The sequence below is a fragment of the Cygnus atratus genome, chromosome 2, assembly GCF_013377495.2.
Source record: "Cygnus atratus isolate AKBS03 ecotype Queensland, Australia chromosome 2, CAtr_DNAZoo_HiC_assembly, whole genome shotgun sequence".
NCBI lineage: Eukaryota > Metazoa > Chordata > Aves > Anseriformes > Anatidae > Cygnus > Cygnus atratus.
The window spans coordinates 63009980-63037338 of record NC_066363.1 but is presented as its reverse complement, the minus strand read 5'-3'; the positions used below and the strand labels follow the sequence as shown (position 1 = coordinate 63037338).

General features: G+C 35.0%; 1 protein-coding gene across 6 annotated transcripts in view; it reads left to right on the top strand.

Annotated features, from left to right (window-relative positions):
- The window catches only part of LOC118250854 (T-box transcription factor TBX20), a 117329-nt gene extending 91319 nt beyond the window's left edge, over positions 1-26010 (top strand). For 4 of the 6 annotated variants that reach the window (XM_035552352.2, XM_035552349.2, XM_035552354.2 and 1 more), the window contains 14 exons: positions 722-821; positions 2094-2171; positions 4976-5062; positions 7138-7197; positions 9708-9788; positions 10548-10649; positions 11411-11482; positions 11995-12044; positions 13076-13100; positions 14314-14433; positions 19870-20044; positions 20892-20991; positions 22383-22508; positions 23529-26004. In XM_035552352.2, the coding sequence (XP_035408245.1) occupies positions 722-821; positions 2094-2171; positions 4976-5062; positions 7138-7197; positions 9708-9788; positions 10548-10649; positions 11411-11482; positions 11995-12044; positions 13076-13100; positions 14314-14433; positions 19870-20044; positions 20892-20991; positions 22383-22508; positions 23529-23685 (1333 nt within the window). In that variant the 3' untranslated portion in view covers positions 23686-26004. Of the gene's footprint in view, positions 1-721; positions 822-2093; positions 2172-4975; positions 5063-7137; positions 7198-9707; positions 9789-10547; positions 10650-11410; positions 11483-11994; positions 12045-13075; positions 13101-14313; positions 14434-19869; positions 20045-20891; positions 20992-22382; positions 22509-23528 lie in introns of all 6 variants that reach the window. The other 2 variants (XM_035552350.2, XM_035552351.2) reach the window with 2 other exon arrangements.
- The last annotated feature ends 1349 nt before the right edge of the window (positions 26011-27359 follow it).

The following is a 27359-nucleotide window of genomic DNA, read 5'->3' as shown; positions in this document are numbered from 1 at the left end:
AAGAGTATTTTGCAGAATTTGTTCAGACTGCTGTGATCTGTTGGGTTTGAGTTCTTTTCGGAAGAATATTTATGATATCCTGATTTTTGGAGGCCACTTGGGGAAACTTGAATCATGACATGTTTCTGATGTGATCTCAAAGCTAGGATTAAATAAATAAAACTTTTCTAGGAAGACATGGAAAATAGTGTTTTCAGTCAAAGGTGAGTTTCATATACTTGTGATTGTGCTGAAATCCTTTATCAGGATTGCTGGTAAAAAAAAGTTGCAGAAAGTAAATATGAAAGAAGGGTGAGATAGAATGCTAGAGGAGTAAAATCACTGTTGGGTGCAGACTGTTGTGAGAATAGTTGTGAATTCAGCTGAAAAGAAAATGGTTGTGACCTGACTGTACTTGTTACATGAAGGTGGACCACTGCACGGAATATAGTTTTGACTTGCTCTATTACATACTGCCAGGAAAAGACAAACTTGGTAATGAGTGACTCATCATATTGTTAAGAAACACTAAGCATCAGAACTATTGTTTTTGGAAACTGATGGAAAAATGACACTAAATTTACTTGAACATTGTTACTTTTAGTGGATCAGTATTGCTAGCTAAATTCCAAGGTAACTTTATTATTATTTTTTTATTCCATTCTCTGTTGTACTTTTTGATAATATGCAAATATCTGTGTAATTTAACTTACTGATATCTATTCTGTCTCTTTTTCCCAAGGATTCCGAATATTAATACAGGAAGCTTGATTGCACTGTGTGTTTCTAATATCTTTTTCATGCTTCCCTGGCAGTTTGCTCAGTTTGTTCTTCTAACTCAGGTAAGATTGTGTCCACCTCTGCATAGCCTCTTTGTCTTCTTTAGGCAAATTAACTACTTTCTATAGACAGTCATTGAGTTCACAACTATTGTTGCTTTCATTTTAGCCAGGCTTTACCCTTGCTCTTAGGAAAGATTCACTCCATTTATCACACCATTTCTTTTTCTATTCTTAAATTTAAAATTGGACACCATGCAGTCTTCTTTTTCCAGGACTAAATAATTTACTTATTTCTTAAAAGCAGCCTCCATCCTAAGGTCACTGCATTTGAACAAGTGCAGAACATGGGAAAATTTTGTATATTGAAGTACAAAAATAAAAGGTGTTGATCTTGCATTGCTTTGGGCTATTCAGATATTTATTTATTTATTTATTTTCACAGAGAGCAAAGTTTGCATGGCATGTGATATTTGGCATGATTTTGCATGATTTCCTATTTAATTTTAATAAACCTGAGAGTAGCGGCAGAATTTCTCTGTCTGAGAGCTCAAGCAGTTGAGTTAATTTGAACTAGTGCTGACATGTAGCATATGCTAATGTGAGCAATAGGATACTGGTCATACAGCACAATATCTTAATGCTTAAGTTGACTGAAATGTAACCTGTTGATTGAAATCCATCCATGTCTCCATACTTTTTCCCTTGTCTGTTGCACTCAAAAGAGATGTTGCTTGGTTTGAGTTGATAGTATATATCGATTGTTCAAAACTGTGTATGCAAATGTCCTAAGTGGAGAAGAAGAAGCCATTAAACTCCGTAAGACATTATAAGAAATCCATTGCTATAACCATTATAAGATGTTGGGTCTGACACTTATAGGTTCGATTCATAATTTCATGAATTTTCCATGTGACTTTTAGCAAGCTACCTAATCAGTGACTCTCATTTTCCTCAGCAGCAAATTGTGATGTTTTAGTGCTTTGCAAAAATTTGGGGTTAGTTAATGTTAATTAATGCTTTTTTTTTTTTTTTCTGTTTTCTAAAAAGTGAAAGATGTGTTTAGTGCTGTGTTGTGATGACTTCCATTTTTGGAAAACTAAGTACCTACTTCTTAAATACTCAAATATGTTTGATACCTGTTATTCAGAGCAGCAAAATTAAAGTTTCTTGAAAGAAGCTGTTATAAAATGCCTAAGTATGCACTTAGCAAAAAAGCACCAGTAAAAGTTGGTTTATAATTGTTTGAGTAATTAGTTTTTGTATGAATATGTATTTGCTAGAGCAAGTACACCACTGTAAATCGTTAACTGTTTTTTTTGCTTTTCATTCTAGATAGCTTCGTTATTTGCTGTGTGTATTATGGGTTATATTGACTCCTGCAAATTACAGAAGATACTCTCTGTTCATATGGTAACTTTTTTTTCAAATTAAAACCTCTCAAACAGGTTAAAGAATCAAAACAGTGTGTCTGAAGTGTTTTCATTAGTTACAAGGTGATTAGAAATTTGCAATAACAGAATAGAATAGTTCATTTGGAAGGGACCTTCAAAGATCATCGAGTCCAACTGCATGACCACTTCAGGGCTAACCAAAAGTTAAAGCATATAATTAAGGGCATTATACAAATGCCCCTTGAACATTGACAGGCATGGAGCATCAACCACCTCTCTAGAAAGTCTGTTTCCGTGTTTGACCACCCTCATGGTAAAGAAATTATTCCTAATATCCATTCTGAACCTTCCCCAGCACAGCTTTGTGTCATTCCCTTCCATTTTATTGTTGGTTACCAGGGAGGAAAGACAGGTGCCTCCCTCTCCACTTCTTCCTCAAGAAGTTGTAGGGAGCAATGAGGTGACCTCTTAGCTTCCTCTTCTCCAAGCTAGCCAGCCCAATTGTCCCCAGGCTCTCCTCACAGGACATACTTTCCAGCCATTTTACCAGTTTTGTTGCCCGCCTCTGGACACTTTCAAGTATCTTAACATCCTTTTTATATTGTGAAGACCAGAACTGCATGCAGTAGTCAAGGTGAGGCTTCATCATTACTAAATAGAGCAGGAGAATCATTTCTTTTGGTCGGCTGGCTATATTGTGTTTAATGCATCCAAAAATGCAGTTTGTTGTCTTGGCTGCCAGGGCAAACTGCTGACTCATGTTGAGCCTGCTGTCAACCAGCACCCCCAGATCCCTTCCTAGAGAACTGTTCTCTGGCCACTCATCTCCTAGTCTGTACTTGTAACAAACATTACTCCGTCCCAGGTGCAGAACCTGGTATTTACCTTTGCTGAACTTCATGCTGTTGATAATTGCCCAATGCACCAATCTATCTAGAGCCCTCTGCATGGCCTGTCATCACTTGAGGGAGTCAACAGCAGGGGTTGGAGGGGCCTGGATTTGAACATTTGATCTTAAATGTTTTTATATCGTAGTGTCAGAAAGTAGGATCTGTCCGATGCATCGTAATTGTTGAACTCCATAAAAATTATTGACCTAAAAGATTTGTAGAAATATTTGCCTTGCCTTTTTGTTTCTACTTATTCCATGAATTCAAAGATACATACATTCTCAAACAGCAGAATAGAAAATATTCTTAAAATAGAGCATGAACAATAAAAAGTTGAAAAGATAGCATTCATCATATGCCATTAGTTAATGGAAACAATAAATGAGGTGTTTACAAGTCAAAATTAGGAAACCCCAACTAGAATTTGGTTTTGAAGACTACTGACATGTGGACCACAAGAAGATGTTCTGCTCAAACTATTTAGAGAAATGTTTAGAATGAATGGCAAAAAAAGATAAAATATTAGTCTGAAAAAAAACTTACTTTGTCAAATTGATAAGAAAGTCAAAGGCAGGAGATGATAAGTAGAAGGCAAATGGGTTTCAGCATAATATACCTGGTCTTCATTTTTGAAACTAAGATAATGATCAAGTTCTGTTGCTAGGATTTTCTAGGAAGAAAGACTAGTCTTAAATATATAGGAAGATGTAAACTTTTTTTTTCCTTTTTAAGAAATATGTCTATTTTTAAAAATACACTTTTGGTAAAATTTTGCAATGCAAACTCAGTGGGCAGAAAGTGTTTTTGCCACCCAAAAGAAGCTTTTATCTAAATGATATTTCATACTTTTTTCCAAACATTTTGAAATACTGCAAACGGTAAATGAAAGGCAGTAGTAAGTTCTATTCAGCTCAATTTCTATCTAAAACTATGTATCAAGTGCTTGTTCCCAGTCACACTTATAAGGAAAATTTGCAAGTAAACATCTTGGTTTAGTAATTTTTTGGCAGAAGCAGGATGAAATATTTGTGTCATTTGGCTTATAGCAATAAGTGTATAATATTGGTGCCAAAGTGCCATAAAAGCCTAATTTCAGATCATTAAATAGTTGTGTACCATTATAGAGAAAGCTTTCTGAGGCTGGGTAAACTGCCGGTCTGTCTTTGTGGTGTTTCTGATTCTGTCCCCAACCTCCAGTTTTTGCAGAAAATTACAGCCTAGCTATGGAAAAAAGAAAAAAATCAAAAGGCTGAACATTTTACTACTTTTCCTTATTCCTGTGCACAGTAGAAGGTAGAGATTGATCATTGATATGGCTTTCCCAAGTTGGGAAATGTAATTCAGCTTGCTTTCTCTTAATCAGAAAGCACAGTAGGAGATCAGGATGGTGCAAAAAGTTTTTTGTGTATTTCAGCCTTGACTTTCAACCTGATATAGCTGTTCATATGATTGAACAGTCAGAATGCTGCTTCATTTAATTCGGTAATGATTATTTTTTAAATATATGCTTCTCACTTTGGAAGAAAGAAAACAAGCATTTATTCAGTTATTCAGTACTTTTAATGTTTGTCCAGGACTCTGAAAGATAACAAACAGAATAGAGAAATACTTTTTTTTTTTTTTTTCCCCAAATTATTGCATTATGTTAGGGATAACTTCAAAAATATAACAGGTGTATCGGGCAAGATGAGTTAGTCTTAATCTATATGTACTTTATAATATAAAATAATACTGTACACTTGGCTATCTGTCACAATTAAGTCGTAATCAGTGTTTTCAAAACAGTTCTCTAAGCCAAGTATCAAGCTTGCGCTTGTTGCCAGGGTTGTGTCTTTAATTATAAAGCTCTTTGTGTTACAACGTAATTTATATAGCTAAGCAATTCTTAACCTTTTCTATTGTAAATTTAATAATTTTAATTTTCTTTTTTCAGGTATCTCTTGTAGTGTGTTTTATTTTGATGTTCGGTAATTCGATGTTATTAACATCATATTATGCTGCATCTTTAGTAGTTATATGGGTAAGTTGTTTAAAAAAAAGAAAATTAATCATGTACTGTTCTGTATGTATTGATATAAAATGTGAAACTGCTGCGTTACCAGACAGTTGACAAATCGTTTATGTCATAAACAGACCTTAAAGATATTAGGAGAATAATTAAATACTAAGATTTTTCACACCAAGACCTCTTCCAAAGGGAAGCTGAGTTAGGGATCAGCTGTCTTCTTTATTTAGGCCAGGTTAAATTTTACAGGATCCACACCATTGTTAACACCATCATAATATTTGACCAAATTAGTTATGAAATGAGAACATGAGCAAGAAGTCTTGTTTTAAATGCTTCTTTCTCTGAAACTGCAAATACAGAACAAATGACTATAACTTATATAACAACAGTTTCGTAGAATCATTAAGGTTGGAAAAGACCTCCAAGATCATCTGGTCCAACCATCCACCTACCACCAATGTCACCCACGAAACCATGTCCCTAAGCACCACCTCCAACCTTTCTTTGAACACCCCCGGGGACGGTGACGCCACCACCTCCCTGGGCAACCCGTTCCAATGGCTGACTGCTCTTTCTGAGAAGAAACGTCTCCTAATTTTGAACCTGAACCTCCCTTGGCGCAACTTGAGGCCATTCCCTCTTGTCCTATCACTAGCTACCTGCAAGAAGAGGCTGACCCCCAGCTCCCCACACCTTCCCTTCAGGTAGTTGTAGAGAGCAATAAAGTCTCCCCTGAGTCTCCTCTTCTCCAGACTGAACAGCCCCAGTTCCCTCAGCTGCTCCCCATAGGACTTGTGTTCCAGGCCCTTCACCAGCTTTGTAGCCCTTCTGTGGGCATGCTCCAGGGCCTCGATGCCCTTCTGGTACTGAGGGGCCCAAAATTGAACACAGCACTCGAGGTGAGGCCTCACCAGAGCAGAGTAAGGGAAACTATAGTTCAAATAGTACACAGTACTATTTGAAACTATTGAGCCGTATTCCCAAGTGTGAAATTATTCACTAAAGACTCATCTCAACATTCGCTATCTTCATTTATACTTGAGAGGAAAAAACACCTCTAACCTCTTCTAGTTTCATATGGTTTCTGCTAAGGGAATTATGTACATGAAATAGGAGATAAGATTGTATAAACAGATCTGCTTTAGCGTGCTACAAATAATCTCAATTTCTGAATCCTTTTGCCCCTGCTAGAAGCATGGGGTGACCTCAGTGATTTTTGTTTGTTTGTTTTCTTTTTTGTTTTATTTATATTTTGTCCTTCAGTAAAAGAGCGGTAATTTCTCACCTGTGTTAAGAATTATCTCCTTTCACTACTGGTAGTTGTTGGAATAGTTTTTCTTATAAGCTTACTCTACTTGCTTGTAGCAGCTTCTGTAATTATATACTAAGTATAGTTACATTGAGTTTCTTGCCTATTTTCTGCTTAGAAAAAAATAGTTGTTGTTTGTCTGTTACTTGACTGTATATAGTGGCCTCAGTCCATGTCACATACAGATGGGGTTCTAAAAGCTTTTAAGTTTATTTTCTGTTTTTCTTAATGATGTTGTTTGTCAAGGCATCTTAGAACGGATTTTCTGTGTGTCATAAATCAGGAACAGTGTGAAACAGAAAAATACTGATTACTTTTTCCCCACTTGTGTTCTCTTGCCCTGTATGAAAAATTTGTGTTATGCTGCCAGTAATTTATTTGTTGCTTCAGAAGGCTCTTGTTCATGAAAGCAGACATAATTCAGTTTCCTGTTGTCTTTGATTTAAAGAAACTTAGAACTGTATAATATAGAATTTTACTTGGTAAAAAGTAGAGTAGTCTTCCATTAATCATATATAAACGGCAGTAGGAATTTTTATTTTGGCATGTTTTGCCAATGCAGGGTAAAATCACAATACCATATGCTGATTCTGTTCATTCATATTTCATGTGTTGATTCCGGAATCTGGTGTGTGGTGGTGTGTGTGTTTATTTATTTACTTTAAGTAGCTGCATGCTAAAGCAGGTGCTTATTAAAATAAAACAAAAAGTCATCCAAGATACTGGAACATCTTCTTGTTATATCTTACCTGGAAATATATTTTCATTTTATAATTAGGGAATTCTGGAACTGAGTCCAAGAGTCTTTAAAAGGTGCAGAAGTCAAGTCTATCTGTGGGTAAGGAATTTCATACATCTTGAATTTTAGAAAAGAATTATGACTTTTGTTTTAATGAAACTGAACTAACTTTTGGTTTGTTTTCTAACAGCAGAAAATCAAGAAATACAGATAAACTGCGCTTTTCAAGTAAATTGTCCCTATTCCTAGGAATTCATTTTAAAATACTGAAGGATGAAAAGAGGCATAAATAAGCATTTATTTCACAAAATTAAAATAACATTCAAATGGCAGCACATTTAATTTAAACCTGTTTGCAAAACCTAAGATCTGTATGAAAATCTCTCTGAAACAGAAAGCAATTTAGAAGATACAGTTAAAAGAATAACAGTGCCTGGTGATTTGATGGGGATTGAGATACTACACTAGTGATTCATTAAAAATATGTCCTATATCACCATTCTTTTAGAATATTTTTGATAACATCAAGCAACTTACATAACTAAGTACAAGAAGAGAGTCAGACTAAAACAATGTAGGGGCATGTAGCTGGGGTTTGAGGGCAGTTGAAATAATGTCCAAATGTGGAGGAAACCCTCAAAACTCTGACAAATAAAATACAACACTGTAGAAAACATGAGAAACAACTTGCTGCTTAAGATACAACGTTAACTGGTAAAGATGTGTTTGATGGGAGACTACTAAGACTATCCAGGTACTTAAGACCATTCTCATTAAAATGAATGGTAACCTCTTGCCAAAACTGGATGAAATTCATACAGTTATTATGCAGGCATTAGAATATAAAGGCATTAAAGTGAAAAAAAAATATAACAAACTGCATTGCGTGTGTAACCTGTCAATGTAAGTAGTTACCTGTGGTACCAGGGAATTGGGTATGTAGACAGATCTTGTGTCAGGTTTTTAAAACTGAGATCCAAGACATTTGTGGAACTACAGACCAGTAAGTCCAACTTTGTAGAAGAATAAATAGATGAATAAAGTTGTTAAAGATGCATGTACGTGTGATATAACAAAAGATAGGTCCAATGCAGCCTCTCTAAAGGAAGTCATGCCTGGCAAATGTATTTGACTTCTTTGAAGGATATAGATAAGGGTGTATGGGTGAATGTAATGCACTTGAATTTCAGAAACCTTTTGGGGAAGATATCTAACGGGAACTGTAAAAGAAAATAAGCTCCATGTGATAAGGTGTGAATGTTAGAAGGTAAGAAACAAAGGGTGGGATTAAATGGTAAATTTTCAAAAGAAGACCGCTACCACCCAAATTATATGTATAAAATATTTGAACCTAAATAAGCAGAAAAATTTTGGTATTCTTATGAAAAGTTCTCTGAATACATCATTGCATTTCTGAGCAGGCATCAAAAAGGGAAGTAAACGATGGAAGTTATGGAGAGTGGACTCTTTTTAAACTCATTCTTGCCATCCTAAATATTATATGCAATCTCAGTCAACATATCTTTCTTAAAAAAAAAAAAAAAAGGCACATGAAAGAATGCCCTCCCCCCAAATGCAAAATGTACCACAATCAAATATAAGAAGAGAGGATACGAAGATAATTATTAATAAAGAATTGCTAAATAGCACAGATTTTAAAATTGGTTAGAGTTCTACATCTTGGAAGGTGGAGGTAAGCATAAGAAAGCTAGTGAGTAGAAACAGGTTATAATTACAGTTTATTTGGTGCTCCTTATGTTGGCAGCAGTAAATTTATAAGAGAGAATTATTATATTGTGGAAGCAAAAAATAAAGAGCCAGAAAAGGATTAGGTACCTCTCAGGCATTTAGGTTCATTTTCAGCCATTAAACATGATGATTGAATGCAACCCATAGTCACATAAATATCATGGTTACGGTAGGGTAAAGATCAGTTTGCATGTTTTTTATTGTATTCTCTCTGAATGTATCTGCTGCTGGTGCCTGTCATATGCATAATGCTGAGCCAGGCTTTCCTACTCAGCTGGGCTCGTTTTATAAGGAACTAAGTCAAACGAGACTGCCTAGAATTTTCTCCTTTTAGGAGTTTTAGTTACATTTCATAAACATGGTATGTAACCCTTTCTATCTCCTTGAAGTTCTATTTTGAGATTATCTTGAAAAGGTACTATAAATCAGCAAATTCCTTCAAAGGTTTGGATTAGTGGGGTAGTACAACCTGGTAATTACAGAGAGGCGGCTGGTGGAAAATAATCATGGTACACCACTGTATGCAAAACAGATGGAATTGACAGTTTGGCTGCCCCATTTAAAGTTTACTTTGCTACATCCTCTGCTACAATGTCATATGCAGTGATACAGCCAAAATATCAGTTAATCCAAAAATATTTCAGTTGAAGTAAGGGAAGGGGAAGAAAGAGAAAACAAAACATAAAACCATCCAGTGTATTCAAATTTCAGAAGTGTAACTGATTAGAAATGATTGTATATCTTGGTGATAACGTAGAGTTTTCAGCTAGTCACTAAATTTAGAAATCTTTCTGAGAAAGGATGGCTTTATTTAAAAGTTTGTTGAGACATGTTTATTTCATTTTGAATGTATTTTTAAGGTCATTGAAGGATGTGCCTGGTTATTTGGGACAGTCACCTTGAAATATCTAACTTCTTTAGCATTTGGAATAGCTGATGATGTAAGTCTTCTTTCTCTTATGCAAGTATATGGTGTCTTTTAAAAATATTTTGTCTTAATACTTTGATTTCAGTCTCTTATTGATATATTTTCCCGAGATTCCAAGACTTCTTTTGCAGAAATGGGAATGGGCTTGTGTATTTGCTTTCTCATTCAATATGAATGAAGACTTCGAGGTTTTATGACCTAAGTTTGTGAAAAGACCAATGTGTTTACTGTTGAATTAATAAATGCTCTGTGTTTGTTATGAAATATGGCTTTGTAGAGCTCTGTTTATTTTTGGTATCTTTTACCTACATCTTTATTTACTCTGTTTCTTGATTCAATTTCTTCTGAAACTCATTTTTAAGGCAATTCTGAAATGCTTGTTGTAACTAGAACTCCTAATTGCACATTAGTGCTTTTACTATTAAATTACATTTTTTAAACCCTGTCTATGTAGATGCTGCACACCTAAATGTATGGGCAAGAGGTGGGAAGCTCATGTCTTAAAATATGCATATGCAAACTGTACTCTTGTTCAACCCAGTTGCAGTGGTAACATCCTTTTTCTGCTGCTTTCTGCTTTTTCTTTTGTCTAATCTGTTATGATCAAATATATCATTTAATCTACTCAAATACATTTTTGGTGCATTTATAACATTGTTGGAAATTATATAATCTTCTGTTTTAATTTAAAAAAATATGTATTTACACTACTTGTTTGCAGAAAACAGGTTTTTTTTCCTTACTGCAGCTCTTTTTCTGTATTTCCTACCAGGCTCATATAGGTAACATATTAAAATCTAAATTTATTGGCTACAAGGATTTTGATACATTAATGTATACCTGTGCTGCAGAGTTTGACTTCATGGAAAAAGAGGTAATCTGATCAAATTAGATGTTTGTGGAAAAGGGAGCTTTTTGATTTATCTCCATTTATAACTTGAAACATCTGTGAGCCATAACATACTACTGCCATCGTAAGAATTCTTTCTTTTTTAAGTTCCAAGCGCTTACTGATGAAGTTAGAGATGTTAATGAACTTCAGCTAAATTTAAATGGTTTTATTGCTTTTAAATTTGCTAAAACTAAGAGTGTTTTGATTTCATATCTAAGAAGCATGCTTGCTTTACTAAAAGAAGTGCTTGTTCAGGGGTATATGAAAGGTCAAAGTCCTGCAAAATTAAGATTTTGTGTCTGTCAGTAACTGATGCTGAGTAGAGGGAAAATGTGATGAGAGCCACAAAGGTGAGGTAGATTTAGTTTACGGAAAAGTATCGAGGTTTCCATGTGTGTTGTTAGTAGACTTTTCTAGTTCATCAGTATCTAAATGTGTTCAGAATGTTTATAGATTAGTCAACCCAGAACACTCAAATTCTTTTGAGATACCATCTACTTCAAGTCTTTGGGTAGTTTGCCAAAGAAAGGGGAATAATTTTTTAATGACCCTACTATTAAGACCTCTAGTGAGATTGCTGGGTGGAGTTTAAATTTAAGTTTCTTCTAGCTTGTTTTGTTCTTGTTGTATGTTTATATTTGTTTCACTTGAGGAAGAACTCCTTATATTATTTTCTTCAAAATGAACATTGATGTAACTCTAGATGACTGGAAAGCAATTAATGCATTTTATTTCCATTGTAGACTCCAGTTAGATACACAAAGACTCTACTACTACCAGTTGTTCTGGTGGTTTTGGGGGTAATCATCAAAAAGGTAAGTGATTTAGTGAATCACCTTTACCTTGAATTTACTTTTTCCATTTTTTTAAGGGACCAGTATTTATTTTGAGACAGGAAAAAGTTAAATAAAATACAGTTTGTCAAAAATATTTGTATACAGTTCTGTATTTCCTTTACGTAAGTTTTTACAAAGTTCTGGTCCTGTGTCAGTGAGAAAACTTGCTTTGATGTTAAGCACCAAAAAAAATTGTCGCTTAGCTGATGAGTACTGTAACTAAAGTTTACAACTGTTTTTGTAAATTTGATTATGTATAGTTTGTGTGAAAACGACTTACAGTTTACACAAGAACAGATGGGATAACTGCTAACTGCCTGGCTAATTAAACATCCTCAGAAAGAATTTTTAGGTAAAGCATTGTGTGCCTTTATCTTAGCATTATCTGAAAACGAGATACTCAGGTGTAATTTAATTTAACGAATGTTGGAAATGCTCTATAATGCTTTTGAAAATTTATTCATAATTTTGCTGGCTTCTGTGTTCTTCAGGCAATTAAATATCTTAGGTGGACTTTATCTCATACAGGCCAATATGAAAGGTAAGTATTCTTTTTGAATGTCAAACTGATCTTCTTGCTGGAAGTTCATTTGATTTGACATACACTAAATAGCTACATTACGTTGATCCTTTTCGAAGGGTAAATTATGTAACTGAATGGCTTGGATGTACTATTTGTGGTATTTTTATAGACTAAGTTTTATCTGCTGAACTTAGTTTTAGACATCAGCCCCCCTCGCCCACAAATATTCTATTTCATCATTTATATTTCTACTTTGTTCCTAAACCAGTGTTTACTTATGTGTCTATTCACTTTTCTCCTATAAACAGTGAACACAAGCTGTTTCTTCCCCATTATTTTTTTCCAGGTTATAAAAATACTTGAATTTCATCTTTAGGAAGGGATCCCAGTTGTATTAATTTTATTTTCTAAACGTCTGTAATATGTGCTCTGCCTGTTACAGGCATTTGGCATCACTTCTTGAAGTGCTTAAGGGCAGTGAATTTGGCCAATTGCATGTTGTCATTTCCCTAACAAGGGAAATCTTTTTGCTTCCATTTTTTTTGTAGCTAATCATTTCAGTAGTATCTGCTTTCCATAGTCTTAACGGCATATATCAAAATTAAAAAAATAAAAAATCGATGCAGCATTCTGCCCTCAGAGGGTTTTTATTTAAAAAAAAAAAAAAGTATACCTTGTTTTCACTGTATTCACATTTATATTTCCTATAAAGCCAAAACCAATCCGAGTAAATGTCTGACTGTTTTGGTAACAGTTCTTTGCCTCTGTTATGTTACTGAGGTTTCATTCTCTAAATAAACTGTTCAACTGTTCTATATATGAAATAATTCATGAAAGCGATTAAAAAACTGCTAAAATTAATTTTCAGATATCCAAGTAGACATAGGGATGGAGGATAGTTACTGATTTGCAGTGTATATATATAAGCTTCTTAAAGAGGAAAAAAAAAATCTGTACAGGTGCTGACTCTTGCTTACTGTAAAGTAAAACTGCTGCATCTATATGATAGAAACAAATCGTGATTTTTTTTCCTTTTTTTCTTTATTCAGAGAGGAACGTTTTAACCAGGGTGAGGTAAGATATTTTTTTCTGCACAATTTTATTCATATGTTAATGTGAATACTTGGCCCATTGCAAGCTGTATTTCAATATTGATGCTGGTAGATGGTTTATTTGTAGCTAATTATTTGCATCTTTTATTCCCTTGTCTTAAATTGGATCCAATATGTCACCAAAATAGCTCTGGAATGCTGAACAGAAAATAATGCTAATTAATGGTGGGGTGGCAGTGCAGGATAGGAGTCCTTTGGGCTTTTGCTGTACCAGTGCAGAAAGGCACTGATTGCAAAAATGCCTCTGTGATTTACCACAGCACTTCCACAGGTGATGTAGATTCACTGGTAGGAGGGCTGAACTACATCTCTGATGCCTTCTAACTGTTTTTTTCTAACAAGTCGCCTGTGGTAGTGTGAGTAGCCGAGATTATAGAATCATTTAAATCATTTAGGTTGGAAAAGACCTCCTCTAAGATCATCTGGTCCAACCTTTAACCTAGCACTGACAAGTCCACCATTAAACCATGTCACTAAGCTCTACGGTACACATCTTTTGAAGACCTCCAGGGGTGGTAACTCAACTACTTCTCTGGGCAGCCTGTTCCAATACTTTGGAACAGTGAAGATTTTTTTTCCTAATATCCAGTCTAAACTTCCCTTGGCATAACTTAGGGTCATTTCCTCTTGTTTTATTGCTTGGTGCTTGGGAAAAGAGACTGATCCCCACCTCGCTTATAGCCTCCTTTAAGGTAATTATAGAACACGATACAGAGTAGATACATGATACAGGTGTAGGGTCTCCCCTGAGTCTCCTTTTCTCCAGGTTAGATGACTTTATTTGTTTCTTCCATCTCATACGTAAATATTTTAGGTGTTAGACAAGGTATTAGCAAGGTCTCTTCACTTCTATGAAGAGATAATATAACAAATTTTACCTGTTTCTGCCTGTGTTCCAGAATCTTTTGAAGAGCTAGCCATTTCTCAAATTCCTTCTAGTTTTATTGTTAATGTTTCTCCTTCTGTTGTTCCATACTTTGACAGACTAGACACACTTTAAAAAAAAGATGACAAATTCTGTTCACTGTCTGAAATATGAAGATCTTTACTTTCACTTTGACTCTTTTTCAGACAAACTTGTCATTTAAGCTATACTGAAAATGAAGTTATAGTTTTGAGAGAAATTAACAGTATGTAAATACGATTGTTTGTGGTTTTGTTTGTTTATTTTGCAGGTGGTATACCATGCATTGCAGCTGTTGGCATACAGTGTCCTAGCGATTTTAATCATGAGGCTAAAGTTGTTTTTGACACCACACCTGTGTGTTATGGCTTCCTTGGTGTGTTCAAAACAGGTAAGATTTAGTGCTGCAGCTATCTCAGTACTTACACTATTACCTATGTATTTATTCTAAATCAAATTTGTGTGAGTGCTGAATCTGAGCATCACAGTTAAAAAATAAACTAAATTAAGTTGCCTGTCTAAAAGTATGATTACATGTTCCTTTTTTCCCCTCACCCTAAATAAAATAAGCATCCTGTTTTATGCAACTTGTCCAACTGCATTACTATACAAATTAGTATGCTGTGTATTGAACTTGAGCATAAAGAGACATACAATGGATTTTATTTTACTAATGCTGTTGCAAATTTTTATCAGCTATTGATTTTATCCAGAACAGTGTTCGAATTAGTTTGTGTTTTCACAGCTCTTTTGAGCTTACAGCCTTGCACGTATTCTTTCCAAAAATGCGGTTTTAAGTAGTCTTTCATCTTGAAAATATTTTAGCCTTAAAAATCAAAAGCCATGTGCCTAACTCAGTGTACTGGGTTTGGCTGGGACGTTAACTTTCCCTGCAGCAGCCCATACAGTGCTGTGCTCCACACTTGTAGCTAGAACAGCAGTGGTATCACACCAGTGTTGTGTCTGCTGCTGAGCAGTGCTGGCACAGCATCAGGACTCCCTCTAACCCTCCTAGGCGGTGGGCAAAAAAGTGAGAAAGGAACATCACCAGGGCAGCTGACCTAAACCAACCAAAGGGATATTCCATACCATATGATGTCACACTCAGCAATAAAAGATGGAAAAAGGAAGATGAGGGGAGGGGTGGGCTCTCGTTGCAAAAACGTCTGTCCTCCTGAACACCGGCTACATGTGTTGAGGCCCTGTTTCAAGGACGCGGTCAAGCATTGCTCATTTGTGGGAAGTAGAGAGTAATTTCTTTCCTCCGCACTTCCACACAGCCTTGACTTGTTTTGTTTTGTTTTTTCCCTTTCCCCCTCCCTTTTCCCTTTTCCCTTTTTTCCCTTAGTTAAATTGTTTAATTAATAATAATCTTTCCTTAATAATTATTTTTTCCCTTTAATTAAATTATCTTTATCTCAACCCGTGAGTTGTTCTTTCCTTTACTTCTTCCCCTCTTCTTCTAAGGAGGGGGTGAGAGAGCGATAGTGGTGGTGTTCAGCTGCCTAGCGTGGTAAAACCACCACGCTCAGATGTATTTTTTTCTAGGCTGAAATCAACCATAAGATAAAATGTTATTTTTTTTTCTGGATTTTAAATGTCTTAGAATTGCCTTTGTGTATTGGTACCCATGTTTTTGAGAAGTGAACTTGATTGAATTTGTATCCAGGTAGCTGCTTTAGAAGCTTTGCAATTGTGGCAAAAGGGAAGCAGATAGGGAGGTGGCTTGAAAACTGTGTGAAAGGCTGGGCCCAGAGAGTGGTGACTGAGAGGTGAAGTGGGACTGGAGTTCAGTAGCTGGTGCTGTACCCCAGGGTCAATGTTTGGTCCAATACTGTTCAACATCTTCATTAATGGTCTGGATGATGAGGCAGAGTTTGCTGATGGTACAAAACTGGGAGGAGTGGCTGGTACATCAGTTGGGTGTGTTGCCATCCAGAGGGACCTCAGCAGGCTGAAGGAATGGGCTGGCGGGAACCTCATGCAGTTCTACAACAGGAACTGTGAAGTCCTGCACCTGAAAAGGAACAACCCCAGGCATCAGCACATGTTGGGAGCCAAACAGCTGGGAAGCAGCTTTGCAGAAAAGGACCTGGGGATTCTGGTGGACACCAAGCTGAACATGAGCCAGCAATGTACCCTTGCTGCAATGGAAGCTAATAGTATCTTGGGCCACATTAGGAAGAGCATTGCTAGCAGGTCAAGAGACACGATACTTCCCCTCTACTCAGCACTGTTGAGGCCACACCTGGAGTGCTGGGTCCAGTTCTGGGCTCACCAGTACAAGAGGGACATAGAACTTCTGGAGAATATCCAACAAAGGTCCGTTAAGGTGATGAAAGGCCTGGAACATCTCTCTTCCAAGGAAAGGCTGAGAGAACTGGGACTATTCAGCCTGAAGAAGAAAAGGCTTAGGGGGAATCTTACCAATAAATACATACATAGATATATATAATATTGCATGTGTATATGCTCACAGCTGAATGGAGGTGTGCAGAGAGGATGGAGCTGCTGTTTTCAATGGTGTTCTGTGACAGAACAAGAGGCAGTGGGCACAAACAGAAAGACAGTAGGTTCTGTCTCAACACGAAAAAAACACTTTTTCACTATAAGGGTGACTGAGCACTGGCACAGGTTGCTCAGAGAGGCTGTGGAGTCTCCATCCTTGGAGTTACTCAGAAGTAGCCTAGACATGGTATTCGGCAACATGCTATAGATGGTCCTACTTGAGCAGCTGGTTCAGACTAGATAACCTTCAGAAGTCCCTTCAAACCTCATCCATTCTGCCCTTCTGTAGGAAGTGTCACTTACATAAAGTATTCTACAGGGGAGAGTGAAAGGTCATGATTAATAACTGAGCTGGACTTAAAAAGAGAACATGTTAAGGAGTTGAGCACTGTGGGTGCTAAGAAATGTTATGAACATAATACAAATGAAAGGAAAGGAGAAAAATGTTTGACAGAGTGAGAAGACTAGCAGTGGTTGGGGAAGACAACCAGGGTTGCTTTTAAAAAGTAAGATAAACAAAAATAGTCTATTTTCTTCTGTTGTGATTTCTAGATAGCATCTACAATATAAATGAATTCTGTCCAAAATTAATTTGTTCTTAATTATTATTGCCTTATTTGTGTGTTTTACTAGAAGAAAATCAATGGGCTTTTCTGCTCTGTTATTATTGAAAACTCTTAAAGTGAAGGAAGTTCAGAACTTGAAATATTTCATTATTTTGTGCCACAGGCCTCAAAGGCCTCTTACTCTTAGCCTTTTGAGAACTGAAAATCAATAAAATTTTAACTACTTTTTTTGCTGCATGTAGAGAAATAATTTCTGAAAGGTAGGAAAAAAGTACCTTGCAACTGGTAATGACTGAAAAATGAGCTGCCAGGAGGCCAATAGGAAGCCAATATGTGGTTCCTTTGCTTTTTTTTTTTTTTATCACAAGTTAATTGTTATTGCAGTGAATATCTTCATTTGGTGTCTTTTCTTTCTTTTTAAACACCTGAGTAATGACACCACAGTAATTCCTCCTGGATCATGGTGGTTTTTTGTTTAGTATTGCAAGTAAGGTCATCATTCTAGTTAATTAAATCTGTTGCTTTTAGTAATTACTATGTTTTGGATCTTAGAGGATGCCTCACGTTATCACTGTGTACGTTTTGGAAGAAGGACACATTCAGAGTATTTTACCACAATTCTGTTTTCCTTTCAGGTTGTATACATTTTCTAGGATTTAGTTTAGGTCACTGACTTTAGTTCAGTCTATCAGTAGAAAGGATAGTGTTTAAAAAGAGAGATGGGAGAGAACAAGAGGAAGCAGAATACATTTTGCCTTGCACTCAACTGCAGCTTGGCTCTTTAGTTGTTCTGTTGTTGTTTCCTGTGGTTGTAAAGTGAGCCTAAGATTCTCAGGAACCTACCAATCCAAATGATCACCTGTTCCAAGAGCTGTCCCTTTTGGACCAGAATAGCTCATGTCTAGTGACTTGATCTCCTTTGAAGCATCCTGAAGGCATAGTTGGTTTGAAAGAAATAGGCCTTGAATGATAAGAAAGTTAAGGCTTTAGACTGCTGTAGTTCAGATAGTTTTTTGGTACAGGAGGAGGAAAATGACAGTCTGCCACATGTGACAAGGCCTGTAATTATCCTGGCCCTGTCTTGGGCCTTAGGAGAAGTCCATACCCATGTTCAAGAGTACCCCACTTTAGGTGAACAATGGATGTAAAAATAAAAATACTTTTCTACATATATTCTCTTATTAGTGATCAGTCAGCCTGAGATGGACATTTGTGAAAACAACAAAAACAAGCAGAAGATAAGACATAGTCTGTAAATGGGAGAGTATGTTGTATTCTTTCAGACCATTGCATGAATCTGTGTATTCTCTAGTACACCAGTGACGCACCTTGTGGCACCTGATGGGCAATAAAAATGTTATTGTTTGCATGCATTTCCTCTTTCTGTTAGGAGGAATTAATTATTCCATTCTGGGTGAAATTTTGAAAGCAAAGAAAAATACCTGGAGAGACTAAAGACATAATGTGTTTTTTTTTTTTTTTTAGCAAAAACAAGTTTTAAAAAGATTTGCATCAATGTAATAAATTACATGAGGAACAGCATCCTGTAAAAAGAAATGCTTTGCACTGTGTATATGTTCAGTCTTTCTGGGCTCTGTATATAAACAAAATAGTGGCAAATACAGATACTTATAACATTACTGAGGTTTTTCAAGAGGATGATAGGAATGTGGTTTGAAAAGCCATGGAACTTGATAAGGAAAGTGCAAAGTTCTAACATGTTCTTGAACTGAGACTTTCTGCGGCTGTTTGTGAAAAGGGAAGTTTGTTCATGTAGAATGGCACACAAATTCATTTTGGTTCATCTTTCCAGACCTACACAGCAGTCAGGCATATTTGGTATATTAAGTTTCCCTGGATAGTGCTGTTTTTGCTGGAGTGTTTAGCAAGTATTTGAGGATGAGAGTAGAGTACACTGCATTTTTGGGGAGGTGGCTTGGGAGATCTAAATCATCTAAAATATATCAGGGATAATTTATAATAAAAATAACATATGCTACTGCATTGCTGTAGTCAGTCTGCTAGGAAACTTACTGTGAAACTTTATTTCATACTTTAACAATAAAAAAGTACGTTGACTGCATGTTTGATATTTTTGAAACCTAAAGTCTTCCAGTTAACAGTAGCTTAAATAGTTTATACATGTTTGTCTGATTTAACGTTTAGTTCAAATATGGATGAGTTGAAGTGTTTTTGCTCAAACTAAACTCGAACATAGCAAATTTGGTACTACTTAACTACCCATTTTACCTATTTGAGTATTTGCTTAAAGCCTCCAGCATATAATCTGTAGGGAAAAATGCAAGGGTTAGCTTTTCCAGTTCAAGAAAGAGAAGGATAGGATATAAAGTAACATTAGCTTTCTAACTCCAAATTCTGCTTTTCTGGTGTATTTTCAGAATTTTGCAGTACTGGTTGTACTTATTGATTTAAGTAGGAGATAATGCTAACTACACTTATACAGTATTTTATTTAATTGTCTCTGCCTGCAGAATTTGACATTTGAACTAGAACTTTAAAAGCTGCATTAATGTCAATTTTCATATTTTGTTGTATTACGAATAAATGTACAACATTAGGTAAACATAAATACTTAATAATGAGGTCTCACTGAAGTTTAGTGGAGGAGCAATAGCAGAGGTGTTTCATACTGTAATACACGTTAACTTCCTTATAGAGAAATAAAAATTAGTTGTGCTGCATAAAAAATTACAGAATTGTCATCTAGGAATTAATCAATTCTTGCATTTCAGTTATTTGGATGGCTCTTCTGTAAAATCCAGCCCAAAACATTGGTCTTTGCTATTTTAGCATTGATGGCAATAGAAGGATCAGCAAACCTTCAAACTCAGTGGAACATAATGGGAGAATTTAGCAATTTGCCACAGGAAGAACTTCTAGAGTGGATACAAGTCAGTACCAGACAAGGTATAGTATTTAATAGCGTATGATGTTCCCCATTTACTGTGAGATGTAACTATAGAACTTAATATGGTAAATAACTGAAGAGGTATTGCTACTATCTGTGCCTTGGGACTATCCAAAAAAAAAAAAAAGGTTTAGTCATGTATACTTTTCCACGTAGAAGCTGTCTCAAATGAAAAAATTATATATATAAAAAAAGCTAGTTCAACTCCAGCCTACCAGCTTGGAGGTTCTAACCACTGAAGTAGTGTATCTGCAACAAAACTACTTTTACAAAGTCCAATTAAAGCAGGTTTTCACTTGCATGACTGGTTCTGTATGTGTGTCCATGCTTATCATTTGGCTAGAAGAAAATTCGAAGTGGCTGTGGTGTGCTTGCTCCCATTCTTTTACGGAAGACAATAGAAGTGTCAGAAAACTATTTGGGACCAGAATAGTTACCTTTTTAGCAAGAAAATACATTCAAGCCAAAGAGGACTGACTGACATTCTATTGCTCATTTAACAGTGCTGTTAGAAGTGACAAATGGAAAAAAAAAAAAAAAAAAAAAAAAGACCTTCTCATAATGAATACATTACACAATCCAGAAAAATAAGATCTATTAAAGATAAGATTAATAGTAAGGTATTAAATCTCTGTTCTTAGATGTCAAGGTTTAAAAAAAAAAAAAGTGATTTTGTGCATATCATGTGGGTGCCGTATAAGACTTTTTCAGAAGAAGTATGTACCTTTTCCTCTTCACACTTTATTTTTCTATTATAGTATTACTATTTTAGGTATTTGAAAATTTGTTCTGTGTTTTTACTGCTTGATTCTTAATTTCAAACATACCTTTCATTCTGTTTTTCAGATGCTGTTTTTGCAGGAGCAATGCCTACAATGGCAAGCGTTAAATTGTCCACGCTTCGTCCTATTGTAAATCATCCTCATTATGAAGATGCAGCATTAAGGTAACTATCAAAGTTGAGGATTTTTAAAATTTTTCACTTAATACTCTTAATGTTGATAATATAAAGTAGGAAAGGCATCATGTAATATAGAAAACTTTGTTAAAATACCCATAAAATTTTAAGTCAGATTGAAAACATGCAGTAGTTCTTCAGGATTTATGTTCATCAGAGGGGATATATTGCAGGATAGATATGACTTCAAACTTGCATACAAAAAAAAAAAAAAAAGAACATGATTATGGAACTGGAACTGACATGTAGTACTATATTCTTTCATCGTTCTAGTTACCCAAACACTGCAGGCAGACTGTTTTTTCTCAAGATAGCCAATCCATTTATTCTTATCAACTCTCCATGAAAAATAACTTGTCATGATAACATGTCTAACTGTAGAGATACTAGGACTAGTTGAAACTGATTTTTTTAAATAGAATTACCGAGTCGTGTTCTTTGTTATTTTCAAAATCGGGATATTTTTTCTAAATGGAAATTTATTTATCTGAAAAGGTCATGTGTTTTTTTATTTTCTTTCTTAGTTTTAATGTCATATAATCTTTTCTTTTGGTAATTTGATAAAACTGGATAAAAAAACAAACACAACAAGAAAACAACAAGGTAAAGAAAAATAAAAAGAGGTGTAAATACTCATTTTACATGGCTTATGTCCTTAGTTCTGTATCTGACATTAAGTATAGGACAAACATTAAGTATCTGACAAACAGATAGGACAGGGCATGTTTGGGGAAGATATGCTGGAGATGATACAGTATCAGAAAATGATCAGGGGTTAATAAATAAGGTCATGCTCTCTGCAATGAAAGGAGAATATTACTGGATGTTATAAATAGGATCATGGTTAGCAAGTGATGACTTTGTTAGATTCAGTATGCAGACCTCAGAGTGAACATTTGGTCTTGCATTCTGCATTTTAAAAAGCCCAAACAAGGGCAAAGAGTATGACCTTTTGCAGAGGGACTGGTCAGATAATTTCTTCTGATCACTTCTAGCCCAGGCAAGTTTGTTTTGATGTCTTTGCATCTACCATTGAATATTACATTTCAAATGCATAATTTTGATGTTTATACATTTTCTGTTCAAAGTAACCATGGATCTTGTGGCAAAGTTGTTTCCTGATACACAAAAATAAAAAGACTCTATATTTATTGTTCTGGGAACCATTACAATTGTGAAGGAATCATCATATTAAAGCTAATGTCACTGAAGTTAAACTACAGTAAAAGTAAAAATGTAAAAATAAATAAAAAAAAAAAATCTAGTATTAGCCTGGTTATCTGGTGAAATAAAAAGCTTTCCTGTGCAACCTAAAACTAAGGCTTACATTTTCATCCTATATTATTTAGCTTGCTTTTATCATATTTCTCTTTTTGAAGGGCCAGAACTAAAGTAGTATATTCCATGTACAGTCGAAAACCTGCAAAAGAAGTGAAAAGAGAATTAATAAAATTAGGAGTGAATTACTACATTCTAGAAGAGTCATTGTGCATAAGCAGAAAAAAGTGAGTAATCTCTTTCTCACAAGAATGATACACCAGTCAAATCTGTAGTCTGAGATCAAGCAGTAGCTTTGAAATATTGATCTATGCTTTATTAAAAGTGCCCATAATACATTTTTCTCCAGCTTCTCCATCTATTAATAAGTATGATCAACTTTATTGATGTTAGTAACTTTTTGGTCTTTGTGTGCACCTGAAAAGCTGTGTTCTGTGTATTTTTAAATTTTACTGTAAATTACAGCAGTTTGCAAAGGAAACAATAAATTATTCTGTGATGGCAAGAAGAGATGTGCGCATGTACTAAAAGCCTAATATGATTGAAAGGTGCAGAGTAGAAAACAGTTTGAGTACCAAAGTATCATGGCCATTGGTTGTCACTGAAAACTTTGTCGTATTTAGACTGTCCATAAGTGATGACATTTTTCTTAAGTTCTGTTTTGAGCCTTTAGGACATCATCTAGATGGATTCATTTCATTTTTATTCTAAATACAAAGAAATTCAAGTTGTTACATTTCTTTGGTATTATCTTCACCAAATTTAGGAAGTTTTTCAGTGACACTAACGCTGAAAGATAACTGTACAGGGAATTATTAGTGGTTGTGTGCCTTAATAAAAAAGCAAGGAGGTAATACCTTTTTTAAAGGTGTCTTAGTTTTCTTTAAAAATGTCAGGAGTATGTTACCCTTCATTTTATAGAAAGCTTTAAGGGTCCCTGGTGATGTATATTGTATAATGTGAGTTGTTTTGCCATATATGCTGCCTCTTCTGAATTAATTGTTATTAATTACATAACCACAAAAGCAACCAAATTTTATACATTCTAAATACTTTTTCTTGAATTACTAATGTATTTATTGATTTTGTAATCTGATCATTTTAAGTATAATTACAAACTTCAAATACAAGGCACAGTCAAGTATTCATAGAAAGGTTTATAAAATTGAGTTCAGCAAGCTAAATGCTTTCTTTTTTTTTTCTGATGGCATTTCTTTATTTCTCTTTTCATTTTAAAAAATTTTTAGGCCTGGTTGCAGTATGCCGGAAATTTGGGATGTGGAAGATCCTGCTAATAGCGGCAGAATCCCTTTATGTACCCTGATGAGCAAGGATTCCAGGCCATATTTCATCACAGTATTTGAAAATAGCAATTACAGAGTCTTGAAGATTCCATACGAGTAACATTTTAATGCAAAGAACCATCAGTCTTTCAGCTTTTTAAACAAGTAACTGTAAGAATTCTAAATCAGAAATACCTTTTTTACTAGACTTAAAATGGAAAAATGTGTATCTTATTTTTTACCATTTTAAGTGAATTCTGATTATAGAAATATCTTACACCCAACAGTTTGGATTTCTATTTCAGGGTCAGTCCCTTGAGTTTTGCTATGCAAATGATTATATGTTTGCACATTTTATTGAACACTGATCCAAAAGGAGTTAAAATCTATGGAAAGTAACTCCATTCTCAAAACCAATGATATTGTGAAATGGGACTGTCAGAATGTCTTAGCAAAGCAAGTTTGTTTAAAGCTTTGGTGCTACCAGCTTGGAACAAAGGAATGGTGCTATAGCATCTGGCATCGCATTTCTCATGTTGCTTTTATTACCCATTTTATTGTTCTGGACAAGGTGATACTTACTAGAAATTCTCTTAAGTTGCATAGTTTCACTAGTCGTGTCTGAGAGAAGTACATTTTTTGTGTGAGAGAATTAAGAACATTGTTCATTTTGAATCACTTAACACATGCTTTTAAGCTTGCTTTTGAAATGGAAAACTTTGTAAGTGAACATGAAACTTTGTTATTTAGGTGTACATTCTTGAAACCTTATTGATATTAAAAATGAAGACTAATAAGGGTAATATTTGGAGCGAGCAATAGTTTAGCTTTTCCATGTCCAAGGGTTTTTAGCATTCTTACGCATTCAGAATAAGCTGGCATAATATAAATGGAATTTTTAAGAGAAAATGCTTTATTCAGGAAAAATCTATAATAGCCTTAGAAACATACTAAAATAAATCCTTCACTGCCTTAACTAGACCTTCAGCGCCTAACTTGATAAGAAATTATTTTCAAAATTTATACCCCTTTTTCTTTTCCCCTTTATTAGATCCTGTCTGGATTTTATCATCAGCATTAAAGAAAAATGAAATTTAACCCAGTTGTGATATGAGTATAGCCAAACAGTTGGGGGGGGGTATAATTTCTCCAACAGTATTAGACTGGTTCTTCAGTTTTATGTCATCTTGGTGTCACACCAACATTATAGGTAATATAGGACTTAAAGAATTCACTTCCCAGGATACCTAGTACAAGGACATTCTTCAGTTGTTTAACTGATATAGAATTTTTGTATATTTATTGTTATGGGAAAATATCACAGTAACGGTGATTCTACAGTTCAAGGTTTCTAAAGTCTCGTGTTTCTCTATATCATTCATTCTTGGTTTGTTTGTTTGTTGTTTTTTTAGTTGTTGTTCATGCATCAGTCTATTGACATGACTGGTCTTTTACAGCCCTAAGAGCATCTAATAATATTAGATGCTATAGGAATGGTATCTACCACATGTATAACAGGAGCAATTAAATGGGAACCTCTGATAAAGTAGTAGTGTAACAGCTGATCAGTATTCTGAGTTGTCTTATTTTTTTAAAATCTGTTTTATTGAGAGGGTGAGGGAGAATGGCTGAAAATGCATTAGCTTTTTAACTTTTGCAGAATAGATTTTGGAAAAATTTATATAAGGAAACTATCAAAAAAAGGGCTTTTGGGAAGTCACTTTTTAAAATATTAACTGAATTCAAGGAAGCTGGAAAAAAAATCTTTATATAAACATTGTGACTAGTGTTACAGCACAAAAAGGTACTGTATTTTTATGAAATTTATGCCAACTGTTGATGTGTACTTATATGTGGTTAAATAAAAAAGAAAAAGATGGAAGTTGTTCTCATGTTTCTAATGGACATTACATTTCTACTCTTATGTATTAAGATGAAGTTTAATACAGTTGCCACAGCAGATATAACTGAAGCTGAACCCTGAACTAAACAATACAAGGAAGTGTTTCAGATAATTAGAACAAACTCAACTTATCTCTTTCCAGCTTCCAGATTATGTGGAATATCGCTGCAGGTAAATATGAAGACAGTGAGAAAATGTCACATACTATTTTACACCCAAAGTGAACCTGGAAGGCAATTCAAAATGGTGCTTTTTCGAAATTTCTAAACTCAGGTATCTAGAGTGAAACCCAACTACAGGTAGACTGAAGAAACATTTAAAAGTTAATGTTCAGAGATGTACTTCAGTAAAAATGTGCCTTATTTGACGAGAAGGCTGTTAGTGAGTACATGGCCAGACTGTTTCAGTGATGTTTATTTGTAAATTTTCATCTTATGTTGAGTGCCATTGTACTGACGCTGTCTTTGAACCAGTCTTAAATCTAAATAAATATTTCTATCTGATGTTAAGATGATAAAATCTAGTAAAGGAAATACAAGTTTTAAAAAAAAAAAGTAAAAAACAAAACAAAAAAAATATATGATTGTGGGGAAGAAACATGAATTCATGAATTGGGTGCATCCTATCATGATTTCCTGGTTATCTCAGTAATTTGTTCTCAATTCCAGGAAAAAGAATTTAAATAATTCTACGTTTTACGCATAGGAGCTCCATGTTAACATTATGCTTATCACTGCAACTTGACCAGAAAATGGAAGTCTGAAATATCTTAACTGTCACTGAAGTTGCTTTTCAGTTTGCAAGGTCCTGATCAACAAAAGTGTAACTCAAACTCATTTTAAATATGTGCTGTCCTTGACATAATTTAGGCACATAATTGGAATGTTACAGTGCCTGAAAACAGTTTCTGTGGATTACATTCCAGTAATATTTAATCATATAGATTTATCTATTGGAGTCTGAAATACTGCTAGCTTTGAATGTAGTAAAATTCTTCAGTACAGTGGGCACAATTACAATTTAGTATCAAACTGTTGATAACTGTGGAAACGGTAACATTTAACATGAGGGCAAAATTAGAAACCTTAATGAAACAAAGATGCTAAGCCCTGTGTAGTACTGCCTTGCACTTCCTCATTCTCATCTACCATTAAAAAAAAAAAAAGGCTTTGCTTTTGTCTTTTTTTTTTTTTATTTCAGTGAAATTTAGTGAAACTAAATCAGTCAGTATCTCTTGGACTCTTATTTTATATTATGGTTAAGATGTCAAGTTCTAAAGCATAGCTCTCAGTACTGTTAAAGCGATCAAAAATGCTAAGTACAACCTGAGACCTGTTTTTTTGATTACATTGCGCAGTTTCTGTAAATGCTGTTATTGCATCTACGCTGCAAAATGTGAAGGACTGCAGTGAAACAATATGTTATTTTTAAACCCAGAAGAGTAAGGTGCTCTTGAGTCATTACAGCAACTGGACAAAAGAACAAAATACAAACTAATGCTAGTGCTTTTCTATGTCAGCTTTGTGATTGTACTATGAGTAGGATGGCAGGTGTGGTGTGAAAGGAAGACTTAACTCTGTTAACAATTAAACAGTCTAAACATTAAGGAATTACTCTTTCAGTGACATTAAGATTGTGGGTGTAAAATTACACTTCTGAGAACTGGTTAGCATTCTGTGCACGTAACTGCATTAATTGCTTGGGCACTGAAACCTCTCCTAGTGCTATGATAAAACATTCTCAGCTGTAGTTAAATGACATGAACACTTCAGAGCAGTTCCTGTATGAAGTCAAAGCAGAACAGTGGGATAAACTGTCTGCAGCATAGCTTTGAACTGACCTGTTTGGAGCCAAGCAGGAGGATTCACAGGGTTGGGCACTGGCCTGTGTAA